Raw genomic sequence first — 23407 nt, 5'->3', positions numbered from 1 at the left:
CTAAACCACAGAATCCATGTGAATAAATGAAAATCCCTGCTTTTCCTCCACCACCAACCTACAAAGACATAGGTTCAGACTATTCCCATACTCCCTGTGAGAGAATCATACACCAAGGGCTGGTCTGCATCCCTTCCATTCCCACAACTGAACTTCAAGCGGGATCAGAGATTGACCCTGCATTTGGTTGAGCTTTGCCTTGGGTTGAACATCTGCTTCCTCTTCTATGGTTACTACTGCCTGCAAATGAAACATAACCATGGCAACTTAGTGGACAGACAGATTCCAACAGGCAGGGATAGTCGCCACTCACTTCTTTTGCAGAGAAATGCCGACTTTTCGTTGCAGTTCTCTGCATACCAGCTATGCAATCCGTGGTTCCAAAGACTGGGGAAGTGGGAGCATTGCAGCTGTGCACACAACACAGTCTCCTGCTCAGAGATCGTCATTCCAAATGTTGGCACCTGGTCTGGGGGAAGGAACACTTCCGTGGAACCTGAAGCAGAGAAAACCATTAAGTATGCAAACTGCAGCTGAACTTGGAAGGTAAATAAAAAGATCAAAGGGGTGTGGTAGCAGGAATTGGCGCTATTGTACATGAGAGCAAGGGAGAATGGGCATCTTGGAGGGAAGACAGCACGACAAAGAGACAATATGGGTGGTAGGAAATGGTGGTAATAAGGGCAGGAGGCTAGTACCAAGGAGCGAGTCACCAAGAGGAACAGCACGTGGCAATGCTGGGTTATGCCAAGATGCCTTAGTGGCAGAGGGTGGTCTGGAGGGCAACAAATAATTGGCGGTGGTCATTTGAAAGAGGAAGGGGTAGGTGGTAGGTATTTGGAGGCTGTTGTATAATTCAGATAAAGAGGTGACAGGAGGTAGGATCATAGAATCGTCACCACACAGGCCTTTTGGCCTACTTAATCCCTTCCTCCATTCTTTCCCACTAGCCCTGCAAAGATCCCACCTTTTACCTTTAGAACTGTGCAATTAAGCCTTCATTATTCTCTTTCTGTACAGGCAATTCAAAGGAAATTATCCCCAGTAAATTAGCAAACTCGCTAACAAGACACTTGTAATCCATGCCAGTTCAACAATTCAACTCCCACCTTTTACCATCCTCGCCACTAGCTATCAAACTCATGTTCTCGTTGATCAGATTTACTTTTCACAGATGCCATTTGTGGAAGGATTTCCTCATTTTGTCCCAAAAGACTAAGCTCTAATTTAGAGTCTGTGCTCTAATCCTGAATTCCCAAACAAAAAGATTTCTCCCCAACCTTCCTGAAGTCATGATGCAGGCTGCCACCTCTCAAAATAGGGCAGCAAAGTTGACGTAGCAGTTAGCGCAACGCTGTTACAGCGCCAGTGATTGGGTCTGGGGTTCGAATCTTGCTCTGTCTGTAAGGAATTTGTATGCACTCCCTCCCTGTGTCTGCATGGATTTTCCTCGGGGGCTCCAGTGTCCTCCCAGACTCCAAAACATACCAGGGGTGTAGGTTAATTGGGTGTAATTGGGCGGCACAGGCTCGTGAGCTGAAATGGCCTGTTACCGTGTTGTATGTCTAAAGTTAAATATTTTTTAAAAATTAAATTCAGGCTCATTTTGTTGAAACACCTTGTGTGAATCCTTCCAATTATGATTTACATCATAGCAAACAGCTTTGATCAGAACTAGGGATATGTTATAATACTTTTGAGCTTCCTTGGCCTGAATACAAATTGTGTTATAGGTGACCGCACTGGTGGTTGGCTCAGTATGTTCCCAGGCATGATAGCACTAATGAAAACACTGCTGAGAGGTGTCATTATTTTAAATAGAGATTTAATTTCTGACCACACTACTAGACCAGCATCCAGTGGATGGCTCAGCCTAACTGCAGCAATGAAACATTTGAGCTGATCTAATTGCCACATGGGTCAGTGGAATGTGAAGAGGCTGCATAAGGGCTCAGGTGTGTGCAGTGCTCATTTGTTGCAGAGACACAGGTTTAGAGTTCCATCCTGGTCAGTATGGTGATCACCAGTGAGATACATCCAGACGGAGGAGAACTCAACAACCGGTGAGCATCGGGAGCTGTGCTTTGTTTCTGGGGAGTTTAAAAGTGGAGTAAGATTGGTGGGAGTCTGTGATGCAGATAGAGCCAGAAGCCAATAAAAATGGAAGCTCAAGCAAGTTGCCCCCCACCCCCGTGAGGAGTGGCGAGTTGGAGGATTTGGTCAAGAGGCTTCAGATGTGCTGCAAGATTTTTTCATAGATATCCACAGTAGGTAGTGGAGATGGCAGCTAAGGCAATGGAATGCTCCTTCTATAAGATGTGGGAATTCTGAAAATTTCCCTGATGGTTACACCTGGAGTAAGCGTAGCCAACTCCAGCTCCTGAAAGACTGTATTAAGTAACTAGAGCTGGAGTTGCGTGAACTGAAGATTATGCCAGAGACTGTGTAAGTGATAGATAAGCTTCTGAGCAGGTAGCTATACGAAGAATGCTGGATTCAGCTAGTAGATGGGTGAACACAGATAGGAGCAAGGGGAGAAAGGAGGCAGTGCAGGGTCACCCTGTGGCCATTCCCCTCAGCAAACAAGTTTTCTCCTTTGGATGACTTTGGGAGCTGAATGTGAAAGCAGTGACAGGATCAGAAGGTAAATGTGAGTCGAGTTAAGAAATGGCAAGGGTAAAAGGACACTGTTGGCAGTTATGTACAGACTTCCAAACAGTAGCTGGGATATGGACAACAAATTACAACAGGAAATAGAAAAGACATGTCAGAAGGGCAATGTTATGGTTGCTGTGGGGTGGAGAGGGAGGGTACATAGGTTCTGTGCCTATGCATCATTGCCTGTATCCATGTGTTAGGTCTGCTTGTACTGCTCTCCACTGTTCTCTGGAGAAAGTTGTTTTGTCAGGTTGTTCTGATACAGTCGGGTGATAAATGAACTTGAATTGCATTGCTGCAGGAGTGCCACTGGAGGGTAAGAGTTCTTGGCAGGTTCCCACTGCATTCTGTTCAGCAGTTTTTTTTAAAAACATATGGACTATGCAGGACACCAGTCTCATTCAAAGACTGTCCCTGTCATCCAGCTTGGTGGAATTGAACTCATTTTACCTGGTTTTTTTCATCTATTGAATCAAGCTGGATTGCCACAGCTTTGCTTCAAGCATCCACTCATCTCTGGCTTACATTTTGCCCTTCATGCTATCATCTGAAAAGTAGGCATGTTTTCCACAGTTGAGGATGACATCTTACTCTACAGCAACTTTTGACTAGCATCCTTTGATCCGGACTTTGAATTGTCTGACTGTTCAAAGTACATGCCTGCATGAGTAACTAATATTGAGCAGACAGATGCCAAGGCTTTCCGTTCCTGCAACTCCATTCTAGAGCTGTAACTTGGCTGTTTCTACCCTGATGCCATACCTGGTCCACATTAGGCCAATACCTCCACAACGAGAATTCCACCTCTTCCTTAACATGCTTCTGGTCAGCTCCCTGACCAAATCTTGAAGTGCCTCATCCAATGTTGATCATTAATCTGAAGTATTTTGCGATGTTTTTCTACATTAAAGATGCTTCACCAATGCATGTTGTAGCTCAGAACAGTGCACTGAGCCACCATTAATGGTACTTACACCAATTTCTCTTTCAGCATACTTACTGCTCTTATAAGCTACTTCCCACTGTCCCTCTAAAGAGCTGTGGCTTCGGTTTGTTATCATGTACTGATAGCCAACCCAGAACCTGTAAATAAATAATTGATCAGATAGATAATCAAATGCAGTTTCCAAGGATAAAAGAGCTCATTGCAGCACCAAACACGGATGCCACAAAGCAAGGTCTAACTAACTCTTCTCTGCCCCACTACGCCCAAGTACCCACCCTCCCAACACAACTCTCCTCCAGTCTCCACCCGAGGACAGTCCTCACCAATTTATCATCCGGTCCTCAATGTCCCCCTCAGTTATTTTTCTAACTCATCTTATTCCTTGACCACTGATCCTGCCCCTGCCTCCTACTCTCATCCTCTCTTGCACCTGCTCCATTCTCACCTCCTTTACTCTGCCAACTTCCCTCCCATCTTCTCTTTACCGCCACTTATACTTATTTCCCAAACCTTCTCCTCTCCTCACTCTTCCAACATACCTCCACTTCCACTGCCTTACCTGCGCTGGTTCTTGCAACTCAATGGCCGCTCGTCTAGGTCCCATTCTTCAGCTAGAATGAACCGCAGCTCCTGGTCAGTAGTGAATGTGGCTAATGATCCATTCACTTGTTGACATGTCTGGACAGCATCCCAATAGTCCTCACTGTTCAAATACACCCGGTAGCAGCTCGCTGTCCTCTCAAAGTGATGCCAGCCTGTTGGGCATTTGCCTGCAAGAAGTTCAAAATCTTCTGATTGTACATTTACAACCCAATAAAACAGTGCCTTTCCAGACCATGTACATGCACAAAACATAACACAGTACAGAATGATCACAGAAATAATCAAAATAAATGTTATATAAATATTTGGGATGTTTACACAGTTACAGGATCCTGTTATTTCTTTTTAAAATATTTTTATTGATATTTTATAATTAAACAGTATAATTAAACAGTACAATTTTACAATGTGCTACAAGATTTTTTTTAAATTAGGATACCGTTCATCAGTCTCACAACCTGCAGGAAGAATCTATTCCTCACCCTAGCAGTTCGGATTTTGATGCTCCTCTATCATCTTCTTGATGGTAGTGGGTGGAAGACACTGTGCACTGGTTGGAAAGGGTCTTCTTACATAATTCCTTGAACCTGATTTAGTCAACACTCCTAGTAAATTTAGTTCAGAGAGGAAAGGGAGACCCCAGTGATCCTTTCGGCTGTTTTGATGATCCTCTGTAGTGACTTCTGGTCGGGTGCTTTGCAGCTACCATCCCACACATTGAAGCAGCCAGACAGGACTCTCTCAATTGTGCTCCTGTAATAGGTTGTCAAGATGGGGGCCGGTAGCCTTGACCTACTCCAGAAAGTGTGGGCATTGCTGTGTCTTCTTGACTAATGAGGAGTCCAGCACAGGCCATCCGATCTATGAACTTTCGATTCTCTCAATGTCAGACCTGTTGATGTAGCCAAGACCTTCCTCCTCCTGAAGACCACAATCATCTTGTTCACGTTGAGACACAAGTTGTCGTTCTCACACCATTTTATGAGTCTTCCAACCTCATCTCTGTAATGTGATTCAGCATTGTTGCTGATGAGGTTTACTACTGTTGTATCATCCGCAAATTTGATGATTCTGTTGGAGTTGAGTCAGCAGCGCAAACAGTTGTGGGCGGAGCACACACCCCTGAGGTGCGCCTGTGCTCACCGTGATGGGACTTTGGGTTTTGCTACCGACCTGGACAGGCCATGGTCTTTCCATCAAGGTGTCCAGAATCCAGTTGCAGAAAGGGTGTTTGAGTGAGGACAGTTTATTCACCAGGCTCTGAAGTAAAACTGTGTTGAATGCCAAGCTGAAGACAATGCACAACAGCCTGGCGCATGAGGAACTGTTCTCTAGGTGGGTCAGAGTGGAGGGTCAAGGCCATTGAACCATCTGTGGACCGGTTTGGATGGTAGGTAAACTGGAATGGGTTCAATGGTGCTGGAAGATGTGCTTTGATAGGTTTCATCACCAGCTGCTCACAACGCCACTGCATTCAGATCGGTTAATATTGCTTTCATGAGCACTGGGATGATGGTGGGTGCCTTGAAACCTCTATTATGACCTCTGTCAGCTGGGCTGCAGAGTCTTTCAGCAACTAACCAGGTAGGTTATCTGAGCCTGTTGCTTTGTGTGGATTCGCCTTGGATAGGCCATTCCTCACCTCAGCTGCGGCTATGTAGATTGCCTGTTCTTCAGTGGGAGAAGGCTTTCTTTTGTGTCACCTTGTTTTTCCTCATCAAAGTGTTCATGGAAGGTAGTGAACCCATCAGGAAGGGAGGCATCATTGTTGCTGACCCACAAGGTCAACTTGTAATCAGTTATGGTTTGAATACCCTGCTGCATGCGTCTCATGTTGTTGGTGTCACATGGATTCTCAGCGCATACCCACGCTTTGTCTTCCTAATTGAATTGGAGAGTTCAGCCCTTGTTGATCTTAATGCTATCTTGTCTCCCAACCTGAAAGCAGCGTCACGGAGCTTAGAGTAATGCACGAGCCCCTGCCTCTAGCCATTTTTGATTTGTCTTGGCTGTGTACCATTTGATCATCCTCAATACATTTGCTTATGCATCTTACACCGACATGTCCATCCACTGTCTCATGTACCCATACACTTGTCGATGTGGTTGCTGTAAGTGGCTGTCTTCCTGAATGCTCTCCAGTCCAGTTTTGAAGCAGTCCTACACCACTGCTATGGGTTCCTCTGGCTAGGTCCTGATCCCCCTGTGAACTGGTTGACATGTTTTACCAATCGGCTGTAAACTGGATAGATACATAGTGCGAGCATCCAAGGTGGGGGCAGGCAACAGCCTTGTATGCTCCAGATACATTTGTGTAGACCAGATCCAAGATATTCTCTCCCCTGGTCACAGAGTGAACACGTTCAAACTTCAGTAGGACTGTTGATGTGATTGAAGCTGGCATGATTGGCCTCCAGCAAAAATCACATAGGCACCAGGGCGAATTGCCCAGCTTCATAGATGGCCCCATGAAGCTTGTTCAATGCTTCCACATCATTCGCAGCAGGAGGTCCATAAACTGCTGTTTATGCAAGAAACAAGGCCACCAGTCAGCAGGAATTCTGCATTGTAACCTAATGCAAGGAAGTATAGGGTAGTGAAACATGAAAGTCTGCAGACTCTAATTTTGTTGTAAAAACACAAAAATGCTGAAGGAATTCTGCAGGTCCCATACATAGCATCCATAAGAGGTAAAGAAGGGCTCAGGCCCAATGTTTTGGGCCTGAGCCCTTCTTCAAGGTATAAGCAAAGAACAGGCAGATTCCTAAACTAAAGGCTGGGGGAGAAGGGAAGAAAGGGCAGAATGAGGAGGAGCATAAGCTAACAGGCAAATGATAATTGGACATGGATAGGAGGACAGGAGCGATGAGAATTGTTCGGGAGAGGGGTGTGGCTCCATAACTGCAGTGCTGGAGGAAGAGAGACAGAGGAAAGGAGAAAAAGGGATAGGGGAAGGGGAGAGATGGGAGGGCTAACAGAAACCAGAGAAGTCGATGTTAATGCCATCTGGTTGCAGGGTGCCGAGACAGAATATGAGGTGTGTTTCTCCAACTTGCGGGTGGTCTCAGTCTGGCTGTACATGAGACAGTGGATGGACATGTCGGTGTAAGATTGCAGCAGTGAATTGAAATGGGTTGCCACTGGAAGATGCCCAATATTATGGCAGAAAGAGCCAAGATGCTGAATGAAGCGATCTCCCAGTCTTCACTCAGTTTCTGCGATATAAAAACCATAACGGGAGCACCGGATGCAGTAGATGACCTCTGCAAATTCACAAGTGAAGCGTTTCTTCACCTGGAAGGGCTGTTTGGGGCCCTGAATGGTGGTGAAGGAGGAGGTGTGGGCGCAAATGGAGCATTTCCTGCGGTCACAGCAGTTGGTCCCAAGGGGACAATTGGTAGGCAAGAAGGAGTGGAGAAGGGAGTGGGGGAAGATGTGTCTGGTGATGGAATCACGTAGTAGGACGCGGAAATGGTGGAGGATATATTGGAATGCGATGGCTTTAAAAAAAAAAGCAGCATTGCTGTAGCAGGCTTTAAACGGCCTATTAAAGGAGCCAATGGCTTTTTTAAAATCCTTCAACTACAGAGCCCATGCACAAGATGGCAGTCCCTGTACTGGACGAGGGGTTGCGGACTCCTGGGGAACAGTGGACCAGTGCAGGGCACCAGAAACAGGAAGAACACATGCCCCCACATTGAATAGGAGAAGCATAGGAGATGACCCTATATGACCAAGACAGCAGATCAGCGGTGTGGGGGGGGGGGGGGGGGGGGTGGGGGGTGGTCAGAGGCTGAAAGACCCACACAGTCCGCGAATAGCTTGTGGTTAAAGGATTCACACAGGCTGTGGGTTATGGGAGACTGGCTGATGGGAACCAGGTATCGGAACCGGGATTCGAGAGGGTGTTGGGGGCAAAAAGAGTTCCTGAAGAACTTTGGGTGCTGAAGGCTTCCTGATCGCATCAGAGGTTTGAATATGTAACTTGGATTGCCAATGGTTTGAACTTGAATGTGTGTAGCTGCGGGACCACTCAGGGTCTCTGAAGGGACACTCTTTCCCTTCTCTTACTACAAGGGGCACCAAGTGATGCTCATGATGACTCTTTGCCTTACAGCACACAAAAGTTGAAGTACATCATGTATATTATATTTTTAATGTATTATTATGACAATAAAGAGTAACCTTTGACTTTAGTGGGGAATCCAGTCCTTGTGCGTGTTGGGGCAGAGGGAACCATATCAGATGTGCAGGTAAAGGAAACTGTAGGGTACATCACATGGCACTTCAAATGGCTGAGCTAACCACACCCTTTAATGCTAATGTGGTGGGCGGGGGGGGGGGGGCAATAAACACCAGTTTCACCAGCAATTACAGCCAGTCAATGTAAAAGTTAAAAGAGGGAAAATGGCTCTTCCAAATGCTCTCGGCCACAAGACAAGTAGCATACCAGATGGCCAACTTGCAAAGTATGTTTGCTGTCTGCAAGGTTCCTGTCTCCAGTTCCAAGATGCTGGATTCTCCACTACCGCACCAACTTGTCCATCCACAATCTTTCACGTCACCTCAACTCGCCCATCACCCACTGGCTCCTTGCTTACCCACTCACCCTCCCCCTTCTCTTTATACAAGCTATCTTCCCTCTCAAATCCAAGACTCTTGACCCAAAACATTGACCATTTCTCCTCCTTCCCTCCCCCCCACCCCATGGGTGCTGCTCGACCCACAGATTTCTTCCAGCAGTTTATTTTTTTCTTTAGATTCCAGTATCTACTATCTCTTGTGTTCCCTGAAGAGCATCCCCTGAATCACAGAGCATTGCTTTCTCCTGATACTCTTGCAGTTTGTTTCACCTTCATGTATTGAGGAATTCCAAATCATCAGCTGAATGAAGCATGCAGCCACTCATGCTCTGCTTCGACAGCCAGTTAGCACAAGTTTTATATCCTTGGGTTCAGTGGTGCTTTAAATGGAGAAAACAAAGTTGATCCTACCACGATTTAAAACACCTCACGGCTCTGAAATGGGCCACGCTGATGTATTATTGTATCATGCAGGTTAACCATGACAAGCAGCTATTCTGTTACATCTACAAAGGAATTTGGTAACATTTGAGTTACTATTCATTCAAGTTTATTGTCTGTTTGTACCTGGTAATAATGTGAAGGGGTTGTTGCAGCAAGTCAACTCTAACATGCATATTGCTATACAAAGTACAGGAGCACAATTATAGTCTTACATTGAAAAAAATAGTAAAGGCAGATGATCATTGTTGCAACGTTCATTCAGGAGCCTGATGGCTGCAGGGACAAAACTAACTCTAAATCTGCTGGTTTCACACCCTTGAACTTTCTCCCTCGTGGGAGTATGGAGAAGAAAGCATGGCCGGGGGGTGGATTGCATTTCCTCGGCAGAAGATGTCCGTGGAGGGGAGGGAGGGTTTGTGTGATGTTCTGAGCTGCATTCACCATCTTGTCCAGCTTTGTCTGATCTTTGGAAGAGCTGCTCCCTTGCAACCCTGTGATTGAACCAGCTAGGATATAAAAATCTGCTGGAGGAACTCCGCTGATCAAGCGCCATCAGTGGGAAAAACTTTGGGCTGGGAACATTCATCAGGACTGAATGCAGAGGAGAGAATGCTAGTATAATGTGGACAGGGTGGAAGGGGGCCAGAGGGGGAAAATTGGTGAACCCTGCCCTTGTTACAAAAGGTCTCTCCTCTGCACATGCAGTCCTGATGAAGGGTCACCCCTGCTTGACTTGTTGACTCCTTCCAGCAGATTGTTTGTTGCTCCACATTCCAGCAACTGCTTTTAATGGTGCACCTGTAGAAGTTATTAAGGAACATGCCAAAAGTGGTCTTCCAAGAAAATAGAGAAGTTGGGGTGCCTTTTTGACCATTGCATTGACAATAGTTGGTCCAGGTCAGATCGATGGAGATGTTTACTTGAAGCTGTCTACTATCTCACAAGGGGTGAGCTCTACCTCACGACCCCTCCCATAAAGTCTACGATCATCTATTTTGTCTCACTGACATTGAGAGAGAGAGGTTGTTATCTTGGCACCAAACCAGGAGGCCAAATCTCTCCTATCATTAATTGATATTTATCAACTTTCAGTGAACTTAAAAATGGATTTGAAGTGGTATTTGGTTGTACAACTGAAGGTATAGAGAAAATATAGTACGGGCCAGTGTACTCATTCTTACAGGGTGCTGGTGTTGAATGCAGTCACGGAGAAGATGCTGCTGCTGCCCATCTTCACTGATTGCAGTCTATTAGACAGGAAGTAGGCAGCGGGCTGAGGCCAAAATATTAAAGTGTAGAGATGAGTCTCCAGAGAACTACAGCACTGAAGGTGGAGCTTGACATAGGTTTAAGAGGGTTTTGGACGCAAGGCAAGTTGAAGTTGGTCAAGGCTGATTGGGAAGCTAGAGTGATGGGAACAGATATGCCACTAATAATAAAGAGGAGAGCTGTTACTTTTGCTCAGAGCCCATTCCAACAGGAGGGCAACCTGGACAGAGTCAGTTCCAGTTGGGAGCAAGGCGCAGGCTATCAAAAAGGAATTGGACTAAAAATTAAACCCTCCTGTAACCAAGTGAGGTTCTGTATCTTCACGAAATATAGAGAGTTAGCACTTTAACTGTCCAAGCTCCAGTAAGAGGAAGCAGCTTCAGCAATTTTTAAAATTTCGATAAAGCCCATGCCGCTCATTTACACCAATTCAGGGGAAGAACGTGCAAAATCATCTAAGACAGCGGTAGATTCAAACTCAGGTCACTGGTGCTGTAACAATGTTGCACTGACTGCTACGCATAACATGGCACCCTACCTGATAAGTCAGCACAAAGGAGCCATGATTCAGGGAACCTTTAGCACTTTTACAAACAGTACCACGGTAAGACTCAAGAACTCAGAAGTCATTTACAATGTTGTCCTCCAGCCAATTGTGTGGTTTCTTTAACACAAGCCTTTGAACTCCCTATCACAAAATAGTAGAAACTTCTACAATTCAACTTTTAAAGAGTTTGTTCAAAAGTAAAAGACAGCAAGACTGCAACTTACGGGTGAACTGGAAGGGCTGGGCCACATTGATGGGGTAGAAACGAGTGTCCTCGGCAGTTCTCCCACGGGCCTGCTTCAGATCAGGGGTGTCCTTTGTGTGGTGCACCCGGTGATTGCTAATTACCCCTGGCAAGGAAAAGATAGTAGGTGCCATTACAATAAGCTGGAGTTGTGTCTGCAGCTGTACAACTGATCAACACTTCAATTACATAGCAACATGCCTCAAAAAACCCTTCATCGATAAATCCACAGATGGAGCTTAGAACAGGTGAGATCAATAGATGGATTATAGTGTATTAAAGAGTAAAGTTGAATAGAGATTTGAGAAGAGTGTTCCAGGATGCTTGGGATACTGTAGGAATACTGAAAAGTATACAAGTCAATAAGGGAAATGTGCAATAGGCCAGAAATGCAACAGTGCAGCTTCTGGAAGATTCACAGGCATGGAAAAGTTAACAACGACAGAAGGGGAGAGGCCATAGAAGGATCCGAAAACCTTTAGGCCACGACTATCCCATTCACTCAGCAGAAGATAATTTATTTCAGGAATCTCCTCCCACCACCTATCTGGATTTGTGTGAAGCACGAGTGTCTGCAGACCCCATGAATGCAGTAAAAACACACCAAAATGCTGGAGGAACTGAGCTGGTCTTTTCAGCATCCATAAAAAGCAAAGATATATTGCTGAAATTTCAGGCTTGAGCCCTTCTTCAAGGAATAACCAGAATGAGCCAGAAGCTGGAAATCTCAGAATTCAGACTGTGTTAATTGGATATGATAAGGGTCAAGGTAAGAATTTATCATGACTGCGTAAAAGGAGACAGAGAAAAGGGAGAGACAGATGATTGTAGTAAAAACACACTGAAATGCTAGATACCTGGATTTGTTCTCTGGAACATCTCATTTCCTTCAAACAAATGGGTTTGCAATAGGAACCCGTATGGGTTCAGTATGGGATACTCATTTGGTTTCAGATCTGCTCAGATACTCTCCACCTCTATTTGGTACACTTGACAATGCCACTATCCTTCAGTTTTGCTATCCCATTGCATTTTATTAATTACCTTCTAAAATTGAAACACCAAATCAGCATCACCATGTTAGCTTTCTCCAATACATTCAACAATTCTATCATTAGTTAAACATTTGCTTTTAACAAATTAATACTGCATGTTCTTGATCCCCTAAAAATTTTTTTCAGCATTGGCGCTCATTTTTCAAAGATTTATTATTCCAAATTACCCAATTTTTGGTTATATTTACACTTCTAGCATTTTGTTCAACTGTCTTCACTAGGGAAAAACTCTATTAATTCTATCAATTCTCCCTTCACAGGAATCTCGGTTTTGGTCTCCAATTACTCCATTTATCCTTCAACAAGCTATTTTATTTAAACTTGCCAATTAATTCATTGGTGTTGCTGTTAATCTATTTTTACTCCTGGTCAATTTTATTCTTTAAATTCTTGTCTGTCCATTCAATATTTAACTTCATTCTCTACCATAATCACATATTAAATTTATCAATTATTGTTTTATTCACCAATTTTTAATTCCAATCTAATCAGTCCAAATCATTTTTAACTAAAAGTTGCCCTCTTCGAAGAAAGCATTTTTGCACAAGATTTTCCTTTATTTTTTAAATATTTGCTATGACAACCAATTTTCCTAATGTCATCTGATCTAATGCAGTTTTGAATTCCTTCTTCGTCTTTTCTCAGCTGACAGTATCAACATTAGTATTTTAGTTGGTCGTGAGATTACTGAAATTCTCTGTGGTCCTTGCTTCTTTCTGAGAACTGCCTTCTGACTTGCTCAACCCATGTCCCAATATCCAGTGGTTTATACTGCACAGAGCACCTATGGCATAGGAAATCCTTAAAGTGGTATGTGAGTTGGAAGAAAAAGGTTGAGAACCACTGGTTTAAAATCAATAATGTTCCAGGATTATACATCCCTTTTCAATAATGTGTAAAGCATCTATAGCCTTTAATAAGTAAAACACAAATGTCTGTAGATACCGTGGTTAAAGTAAAAACACGGTGCTGGAGAAACTCAGCTAGTCAAATAGTGTCCTTTATCTTCTTTCTTCTTTGGCTTGGCTTCGCGGACGAAGATTTATGGAGGGGGTAAAAAGTCCACGTCAGCTGCAGGCTCGTTTGTGGCTGACCAGTCCGATGCGGGACAGGCAGACACGATTGCAGCGGTTGCAAGGGAAAATTGGTTGGTTGGGGTTGGGTGTTGGGTTTTTCCTCCTTTGCCTTTTGTCAGTGAGGTGGGCTCTGCGGTCTTCTTCAAAGGAGGCTGCTGCCCGCCAAACTGTGAGGCGCCAAGATGCACGGTTTGAGGCGTTATCAGCCCACTGGCGGTGGTCAATGTGGCAGGCACCAAGAGATTTCTTTAGGCAGTCCTTGTACCTTTTCTTTGGTGCACCTCTGTCACGGTGGCCAGTGGAGAGCTCGCCATATAATACGATCTTGGGAAGGCGATGGTCCTCCATTCTGGAGACGTGACCCATCCAGCGCAGCTGGATCTTCAGCAGCGTGGACTCGATGCTGTCGACCTCTGCCATCTCGAGTACCTCGACGTTAGGGGTGTGAGCGCTCCAATGGATGTTGAGGATGGAGCGGAGACAACGCTGGTGGAAGCGTTCTAGGAGCCGTAGGTGGTGCCGGTAGAGGACCCATGATTCGGAGCCGAACAGGAGTGTGGGTATGACAACGGCTCTGTATACGCTTATCTTTGTGAGGTTTTTCAGTTGGTTGTTTTTCCAGACTCTTTTGTGTAGTCTTCCAAAGGCGCTATTTGCCTTGGCGAGTCTGTTGTCTATCTCATTGTCGATCCTTGCATCTGATGAAATGGTGCAGCCGAGATAGGTAAACTGGTTGACCGTTTTGAGTTTTGTGTGCCCGATGGAGATGTGGGGGGGCTGGTAGTCATGGTGGGGAGCTGGCTGATGGAGGACCTCAGTTTTCTTCAGGCTGACTTCCAGGCCAAACATTTTGGCAGTTTCCGCAAAGATACAGTAAAGATAAAGGTACAACCATGGGTTTTTTCCAATAATCTTTAATGTCAGTTTCACATTCACCTTCCTGTACATGTCTCAACTGTACCTTCCTTCATCACCTTCCAGATTGCTTTTACATAGGGCCTGACTACAGTCTAGTAAGCTACCAAATGCTGCCAAACTTTAGTCAAGGATCCAGCAATGATGGAAAAAAATAGACTGGATAAAAGAGAAGTTTAAATAATTGAAGTTTGCCACAACTTTTAATGCATGTGAACCTTTTCACAAATGTTTACTCTTTCACTCTTCATCATGAAATACATTGTCAGGAATTTTATTGCTCTCATTACGCATCAGTTTAATGCATGTGGACATTTAGCTTGTTTCACTTTTTGAGTTCTTAACTTCTGCTGCTACATTTGTCGTCCACAACTTGTTGAAAGCACCAACAGTTATGGTAATCCATGGTAAATCTCAGGTTTGAGACTCACCTCCTCAAATATGTAGACCAATCCATTAAAGGAGCAAAGTCTCCTCCCCACCATTCTAAACTTTGACCAAATTTAGACTGATACATGTAGAAAGCAACCTCCTACATTTGTGTGTGTGTGTTTTTTTTTAAAAAAGAGAAATGCAACCACATGGCAATTTACACATGTTGGAATTAACCAAATTTGTGTCATTTTTTTTGAAGGAGTTTAAAGCATTGTAAAGGTCTGAAATTATTTTATTAATCAGTCACTTTAAATGTAGGCATTCAATTCTTGACTGACCTGACACACACTATGTCTGAAGCCTAAGTATACAGGGTGTTGGCTTTTCTAGGCCTGTCAGAGCTGGACACCAGGTAAACCAAAATGATTGCAGGATTAGGAAAGATAAATGGAAGAAACTACAGTCTAAATTAGGTTTAAACTAAGGTGGGGAGATGAAGGTGTAATTAATTGACGGTGTAATGATTATGATGCACCTTTAATAGAGACCTGGTTTAAAAAAAAGGGTCAAGAAACATAGGGAAGGCAAGAAAGGAAATAGAATGGCAATATTGACTGAGAACATTGTAGTAGAGCGAGAGAGAGGGGCTGCCCTGGAAAGATCAAGATTAAAGGAGGAAATTTGCAGCAAAACTGCAGAAATGTGTAAAAGATATTAACAGTGATAATGAGAGTCAACTATCTAAATATGGACTGGGAATGCAACAACCAAGGGCAAGGGGAGCAAGAAGTTGCCGAAATGTATTCTGGAGAACATTTTTTTGATTTGTACAACACTGGCCAAAGGGGGAAGTGGCATTGCTAGACTGGATCACTGGAGTCTCCTTTTCCTCTATTGACAACATTTACTGGAAGCGTTGCTTAAATGGGAATTATTGAGGACCCTTTCCATACAACACACAGCACTTTTGACCTACTGCCATCAGGAAGGAGGTACAGAAGCATCAAAATCAGGACTGTCAGACTGGGAAATAGCTTCTTCCCGCAGGCTGTGAGATTAATGAATGGTGTCCTATAATCATGTAAATCATTCATAAGTATGCATACATTTATTTTAAATTATATCCAGATATATACGTAATTATTATGTGCTGTGTATGAGTGTCCACTTTGGTACAGAGGAACACTGATAACGAACTTAAACTGGATTCTGGGAAAATGGAGCAAGTATCAGTGGAGAAACATCAAGGAAGCAGAAAAGGTTTAGAATGTGAAGTACTAAGATCATTCCAAGATTAGAAAGTACTCAATTTAATTTTGGATACATTTCAATGAGATGGAAATAGAACTCTCCCAAGTAAACTGGAATCAAAGGTGGACAGCCAGCCAGCACTGTTATTGAACGATGGGAGACCTTTACAAATGGAGAGATTTTCACTACTATTTAGGCAACTGCCCAGGAGAGAGACCAAAGATACAAGAGTAAAATTGACACACAAACAAGAGGATGGGTGAGCTAATCTGTGACAAAAAGGGAAGTTATCTGAGGGCAGTGGGCATATCTGAAGTACTGAACAAGTATTCGATATCAGTATTTTCCTGGAAATTCACACTACTGGAGTCTCAAAGAAAGATGTAGTTGAAATAAAGAGAAAACAGAAAATGCTGGAGAAACTCAGCAGAATGGAGAGAATCAGTGAAAAGAGAAAACAATGTTTTTAGTCTAGAAAGAGATGTATGCAGCATAGCAGATGAGTCAAGGGCGATATGTGGAATAATTGGAATATTTCTGAGAAGGTGAAATTATGAGGCAGTAAAATAAAAAGCTTTTCGTCTGCTGCTGATCACATCAACTTTGAGATGGAATGAGCCAGTGTTGTTGCAGAAAATGGACATAATGAGGCTGGGATTTTAATGGGCTAAAAATTGAGAGGTGGAATGGAAATGTTAGCTGCAATTAAAGTAGGCAGATTATTTGGTTCAGGTGGCACATATACTAAGATGCTCTTTCTTTCTCTTTGGCTTGGCTTCGCGGACGAAGATTTATGGAGGGGTAATGTCCACGGCAGCTGCAGGCTCGTTGGTGGCTGACAAGTCCGATGCGGGACAGGCAGACACGGTTGCAAGGGAAAATTGGTTGGTTGGGGTTGGGTGTTGGGTTTTTCCTCCTTTGTCAGTGAGGTGGGCTCTGCGGTCTTCTTCAAAGGAGGTTGCTGCCCGCCAAACTGTGAGGCGCCAAGATGCACGGTTTGAGGCGATATCAGCCCACTGGTGGTGGTCAATGTGGCAGGCACCAAGAGATTTCTTTAGGCAGTCCTTGTACCTCTTCTTTGGAGCACCTCTGTCTCGGTGGCCAGTAGAGAGCTCGCTATATAACACGATCTTGGGAAGGCGATGGTCCTCCATTCTGGAGACGTGACCTACCCAGCGCAGTTTGATCTTCAGCAGCGTGGATTCGATGCTGTTGGCCTCTGCCAGATCGAGTACTTCGATGTTGGAGATGAAGCCGCTCCAATGAATGTTGAAGATGAAGATGCTACAGTCAGGGAAAATATCACAGCTGTGCTCAGGCAGGACACATCAAAGGGTTCGTCTACTGAGGGTATATGGGTGGAGCTGAAGGATGGGAAAGATACGTCCACACTGATAGGGTTGTATTATAGACCGCCCAATAGTCAATGAGAATTGGAGGACCAAATCTGTAGAAAGATAGCCGACGGCTTCAGGAAGCAGAAGGTTGTGATAGGATGAGAATTTAATTTTCCACATATTGACAGGGTCTCCCAAACTATAAAAGGGCTGGATGGATTGGAGTTTTATCAAATGTGTTCAGGAAAGTTTTCTGAATCAATAATATAGAGGTACCAATTAGTGAGTGCAATAGTGGATCTCCTATTAGAAGGGAGATAGAAGTTCGTGTTGGGGAATATTTTGGGTCCAGTGATCATAATGCCATTTATTTCAGGTTAATTATGGAGAAGAACAGGTCTGGGCCTCGGGTTGAGATTTTAAATTAGAGAAAGGCCAATTTTGAGGAAATGAGAAAGGATCTAGAATGAGTGGATCAGGATATGTTGTTTTCAGGCAAAGATATGTGAGGTAAGCTGAGGACCTTCAAAGGTGAAATTTTGAGAGTACAGAGTTTGTATGTTCCTATCAGGATTAAAGGCAAGGTTAGCAGGCATGGGAAACCTTGGTTTTCGAGGGATATTGGGGATCTGGTTTGGAATAAGGTATACAGCAGATAACGGCAACATGGTGCAAATTACGTATGAGGAGTATAAAACTGCAAGAAAAACCTCAAGAATTAAATCAGAAAGGCTAAAAGAAGTCAAGAGGTTGCTTTGGCAGACAATGTGAAGTAAAATCCTAAGAGTTTCTACAGGTATATTAAGAGCAAAAGGATAGTAAGGGACAACATTGGTTCCCCTGAAGATCAGAGTGGTTAGCTTTGTATAAAGCCAGAAGAGATGAAGAAGATCACAGAGTGGCTGGAGGAATGGTCCGATAGATGACAACAAAACAATTTGTTGAGGCCACATACACTAAAGGTCGCTATTCTAAATAAGAGAACAGAGATCTTGGCGATACATGTGTATAGTTCATTGAGAATGTCTGGGTAGGCAAGAAAGAAAAAACAGCATCGAGGAGCACATTTTATAAATAAAAGGCACAGATTTTAAATTGTGAGGAAGTCATAATGAACCTTTATAAAATACTGGTTTAGCCACAAGCTTGTAATCACTGCACTTTCAGAAAGATGATTTTGCCAGAGTGTGGAAGGAATTTACTAAAGGGATTCCAAGGATGAGAGACTTGAGATACACTGACAAACTGGAGAAGCTGGGGATCATGTGTGGCTGTCAGAACATGGGATAGAGATGTTTAACATCATAGAGAGCAATTGGTAGGGAAATCAGGAACCAGCTGTCACAGAATTAAGGTGAATGGAAAAAGAACCAAAATGTTACAAAGAATTTTTTTTTTTAAATCAGACGATTAGGGCTTGAGTGGTAATGGCGCAAGTAGCATTGGAGATAGATTCAAACACTAGTGAGGTGGATGATTATCTGAAAAAGTAATTTGTAGAACTGTGAAGATGGCAGAGCAAGACCAGATGGATTAATCTTGCATGCAAAAGTATAGAGATGAACAGACTGAACAATCTCATTCCATGCTGCAACCATCCTGTAACAATTGCCAGCCTACTTGATGTTATTTTCCCAGTCCAAAATAGGAAGCACTTCAAGTTAACTTGAGGACTTGCAAAGGACAAATCTATAATTGTTGCATGTTTGAGTGACAAGCATACATGGTTTGCTGCCATTTGTGCCCCATATCACTGACTAATAAGGGTCAACATCTCATCATTCGACTGAAACAACTCAATCTTTCAAAAGCCAGACATTGCAGTTTCACACACTTAAATTCTTACTGGCTGACAGCAAACCAAAGAGCCAGAAAAGTGTCCGCGACAAATAGCAAGTCCTTTCTGTTCTCAGAGTTGAAAAGTTCTTTAAGTTTTTGTGGAGGACATGCTGATTATTTACATCTTTCAAAAATCCAAGAATTCCATGAATCCAGAGACATGCTCCAATATGGTAGTAATTTTCCTCACTGCCCAAAGCAAGCAACTTTCTTGTCTCCATTTGCAAAAATATTATTTCAATAACTGCAACAGTTCCATAACTCTAAGTTCTGCCTTCCTGCCAATAAAGGTTCTCCTACAAACACCATCTGTGATCAGGAACTTCCAACTCAGAAATGAAAGCATCTGCTTTTCAAAAGCTCATGTTCCAAAAGTTCTCTCTTTCAGTACCAACCTGTTGTGAAATTCATTGACATGCAGTTTCACATCTTGTGATTTTGTTCACACCCCCCTCCACCACCGGCGAATGCCAAAGGTCATGTCACTTCCCAAAAGAATTAAACCGTGATCTGGAATTTGAGATTAATCTCTCCAGTTGGCTATTTCCACCTTTCCCCCATACAGTGACCAAAAAAAAATCAAATGTGGTTCAAGGAAACTGCATCTGGAGCTCAGGCTTTATCCAAATTCATGAGCGAGCTGGCAGCTAAATGTTTTGGAACAAAGGACACAGGAACAGATCTTCTGCCATCTTGGATGAGAAGAAGCAGCTGATTGGAGGAAGAGAGGTCAAGTGACCTGAGGAGCAGTTAGAATTTAAAAAGGGGCGAGGCCACAGCAATAAGTTAAAAGTGAGGATCTGTGTAGCGACACAATAATCGTTGGAGTGGTCTGAGTCAGAGTGGTAAGGCTTTGACAAGAACAGGTAAGAAGCAAGGGTTATAGTGTGGGTAAGTGAATTATGTATTTTCTATTAAACTGTTTAGACTAGGCAATATGTTTCTAGGGCTAGTGCTCTATGGCGAGTGTTGGATGTGGGGTCCCTGGGAAACTCTATGCCAACCCGATGCCTACATCTGCACCAGATGCACCAAGATGCAGCTCCTTAAGGATTGTGTTAAAGAACTGGAGCTATGGCTTGATGGCCTACTGCTCATCAGGTAGAATGAAGAGATAATAGACAGGAGCTACAGGGAGTTAGTAGAGAGCACCTCTGTGGCCATCCCCTCAGCAACCAGTACTCTATACCATCCTGGATAATATTGCTGAGGACGGCCTGACAGAAGACAACCATGGTGACCAGGTCTCTGGCAAGGAGTCTGGCACTGTGACGCAAAAGGTGAGGAAGTATGAATTTGTGATCGGTAATTCTACAGTGAAGAGGATGGAAAAGAAATTCTGAGGGTTTGATGAAGACACCCAGATGGTGTGTTGCCTCCCAGGTGCCGGGCTGTCTCCGATTGGATCCAAAACATTCCGAGGAGACAGAGGAAATGAGAAAGATGTCTTGATACATGTTGGTAACCAATGACAGGAAAGATAAGTATTGATGTCCTGAAGGGGGAATACAAGGAATTAGGAAGGAAGCTGAGAAGCAGGACCTCCAGCATGGTAATCTCAGGATTACTGTCTGTGCCTCGTGCTAGCGAGGGCAAAAATAGCGAGATTAGGCAGATAAATGTGTGGCTGAGAAACTGGTGTAGAGGGCAGGGCTTTAGATTCTTGGGTCACTGGGATCTCTCTTGGGTAAATGTTTGAAATCGACCTGAACTCGAAAAAGTCCAATATCCTGGCAGGCAGGTATAAAATGGCTGTTAAGGAAGATTTAAATGGATTTTGTAGGGAGGTGGGAACCAGAGTATCAAAGCTGATGTAACGCAAAACAGAAATAAACCAAGGATAGTGTGCAGCAAGAATGACAAGCAGGTGATGGGACAAAATTGCAACCGGAGGGGCGACAGAGACACAGTACATTCAAAAACCAGTCTAAAGTTGTTCTACTGAAATGCACGCAGCATTAGAAACAAGGCAGATTATCTTGCTGTAGTTACAGATTGGAGGGTACGATGTTGTGGCCATTATTGAGACTGAGTCATGGCTAAAGGATAATTGCCATTGGGAGTGAAATGTCCAAGGATACACAGAATCTCACAAGGATAGGCAGGGAGGTAGAGGAAGTGGCTGGTAAATAACAATATCAAATCGTTGGAAAGAAGTGACATAGAATCAGAAGACGTAGAGTCCTTATGGGTTGAATTAAGGAATGGTAAAGGTAAAAGGACCCTAATGGCAGTTATATACAGGCTTCCAAACAGCAGTCAGGATATGGACAACAAAATACAACAGGAAATAAAAAAGGCATGTCAGAAGGATAATGTTACGATAATCATGGAGGATTTTAAGAAAGTAGAGTAGATTGGGAAAATCTGGTCAGTACGGAATTCCAAGAGAGAGTTTGTGGAATGCCTATTGGATGTTTTTTTTTTGAGCAGCTTCTTGATGAACCCACCAAGGAATTGGTTGTTTTGGATTGGGCGATTAGAGAGCTTAAGGTAAAGGGACCATTGAGAAGCAGTGATCACAAAAATGTTCGAGTTCACTGTGAAATTTGAAGAGAGGCTCAAGTCCAACATGTTGATATTTCAGCGGAGTAAAGGAAATTACAGTCACATGACAGAAGATCTGGCCAAAGTCAATTGCAAGAGCACATTAATGGGGAAGATGGATCAGCAATGGCTGGAGTTTTTGCGAGAAATGAGTATGCAGGACAGGCACATACCAAAAGGAAAGAAAGTTGCGAATGGGAAAATGAGACAGTTAAAGCAAAAAAGAGGGCATACAGGAAGCAAAAATTAGTGGAAAGATGGAGGACTGGGACACTTAAAAACAGAGAAGGCAACTAAGAAGGTGATTACGAAGCAAAATAAATTATGAAAGGTTAGCAAATATCAGAGGATTCAAAGCTTTTTTTTAAAGTATATAAAGAGCAAAAGAGAGCAGAGTAGACATAGGACCATTAGGAAATGATGATATAGTGGGAGACAAGGAGATGGCAGAGGAACTGAATGAATATTTTGAATCAGTCTTTATGGTGCAAGTTATTAGTAGCTTACTGGATGCTGAAAGGTCTCTGGGAAGTGAAGTGAGTCCTGTCAAGATCACGAGAGAGAAGGTACTTGGGAAGCAAAATAATTTAGGGTAGCTAAGTTTACCAAACAAGATGGAATGCAACCACGAGTTCTGAAGAGATTGTGGAGGCATTGGTAATCACCTTCCAGGAATCATTGGATTCTGGCATGGTTCCAGAGGGCTGGAGAATCACAAATGTCAGTCCACTGTTAAAGGGAAGGAGACAGCAGAAAGGAAATCATAGATCTATTAGTCTGATGTCTGTGGTTGGAATCAATTGTCAAACATGAGGTTATGGAGTACCTAGAGGAGCATCACAAGATAGGTCCAAGTCAGCATGGCTTCCTTAAAGGAAAATCATGCTTGACAAACCTACTACAATTTTTTGAGGAGATAACAAACAGGACATACAGGGGAGAAGTAGTTAGACTTTCAAAAGGCCACATACGAGGCTGCTTAATAAGATGCAAGCTTATGGAATTACAGAGAGGTTACTAGCATGGGTTGTTAACTTCAGTGAACAGGCAGGAAACGGAAATAAGGGGAATCCTATTTGGGTTGATTGCCTGTTACCAGTGATATTCTGCAGGGGTCAGTGTTGGGGGCTGCTTCTTTTCACATTATATATAAATGATTTGGATAATGGAATAGATGGCTTTGTGGCTAAATTTGCTTATGACACCAAAATACGCCATAGAGCTGGTGGTGCTGAGGACACAGAAAGTCTGCAGAGAGACTTGGCTAGATTAGAAGAATGGGCAAAGAAATGGGAAGTGTACGGTCATACACTTTGGTACAAAAAATAGATTGATAGACTATTATTTCAATGAGGAAAATATTAAAAATTCAGAGGTGCAAAGGGACTTAGGAGTTCTCGTGCAGGATACCCTAAAGGTTGAGTTGGTAGTGAAGAAAGCAAATGCAATGTTGGCATTCATTTCAAAAGAAATAGCATACAAGAGCAGGGATACAATGTTGAGATTCTATAGGCCGCTGGTGAGACCTCACTTGTTCGAGTGCAGTTTGGGCACCTTATTTGAGAAAGGATGTGCTAGCATTGGAGAGGGTTCAAATATTTACTAGAATGATACCAGGAATGAAAGGGTTAGCATATGAGGAACATTTGATGGCTCTTGAACTGTACAAAAGGATGAGTGGGGACCTCAAAAAGTCATTTCAAATGCTGACAGGCCTG

The 23407-nt window shown here is 43.4% G+C and overlaps 1 protein-coding gene across 4 annotated transcripts in view; it reads right to left on the bottom strand.

The window, feature by feature from the left end:
• dgcr2 (DiGeorge syndrome critical region gene 2) overlaps positions 1 to 23407 on the bottom strand; it is a 56795-nt gene that overhangs the window by 22536 nt on the left and 10852 nt on the right. For 3 of the 4 annotated variants that reach the window (XM_069933633.1, XM_069933632.1, XM_069933631.1), the window contains 4 exons: positions 11275 to 11400; positions 4164 to 4374; positions 3659 to 3741; positions 314 to 496 (listed from right to left, as the gene is read on the bottom strand). In XM_069933633.1, the coding sequence (XP_069789734.1) occupies positions 314 to 496; positions 3659 to 3741; positions 4164 to 4374; positions 11275 to 11400 (603 nt within the window). The remainder of the gene's footprint in view (positions 1 to 313; positions 497 to 3658; positions 3742 to 4163; positions 4375 to 11274; positions 11401 to 23407) is intronic. The other variant, XM_069933634.1, reaches the window with a different exon arrangement.

This window comes from Narcine bancroftii, chromosome 4 (genome assembly GCF_036971445.1).
Source record: "Narcine bancroftii isolate sNarBan1 chromosome 4, sNarBan1.hap1, whole genome shotgun sequence".
Classification (NCBI taxonomy): domain Eukaryota; kingdom Metazoa; phylum Chordata; class Chondrichthyes; order Torpediniformes; family Narcinidae; genus Narcine; species Narcine bancroftii.
The sequence above is the reverse complement of the archived record's forward strand: the minus strand, read 5'-3'. Positions and strand labels throughout refer to the sequence as shown.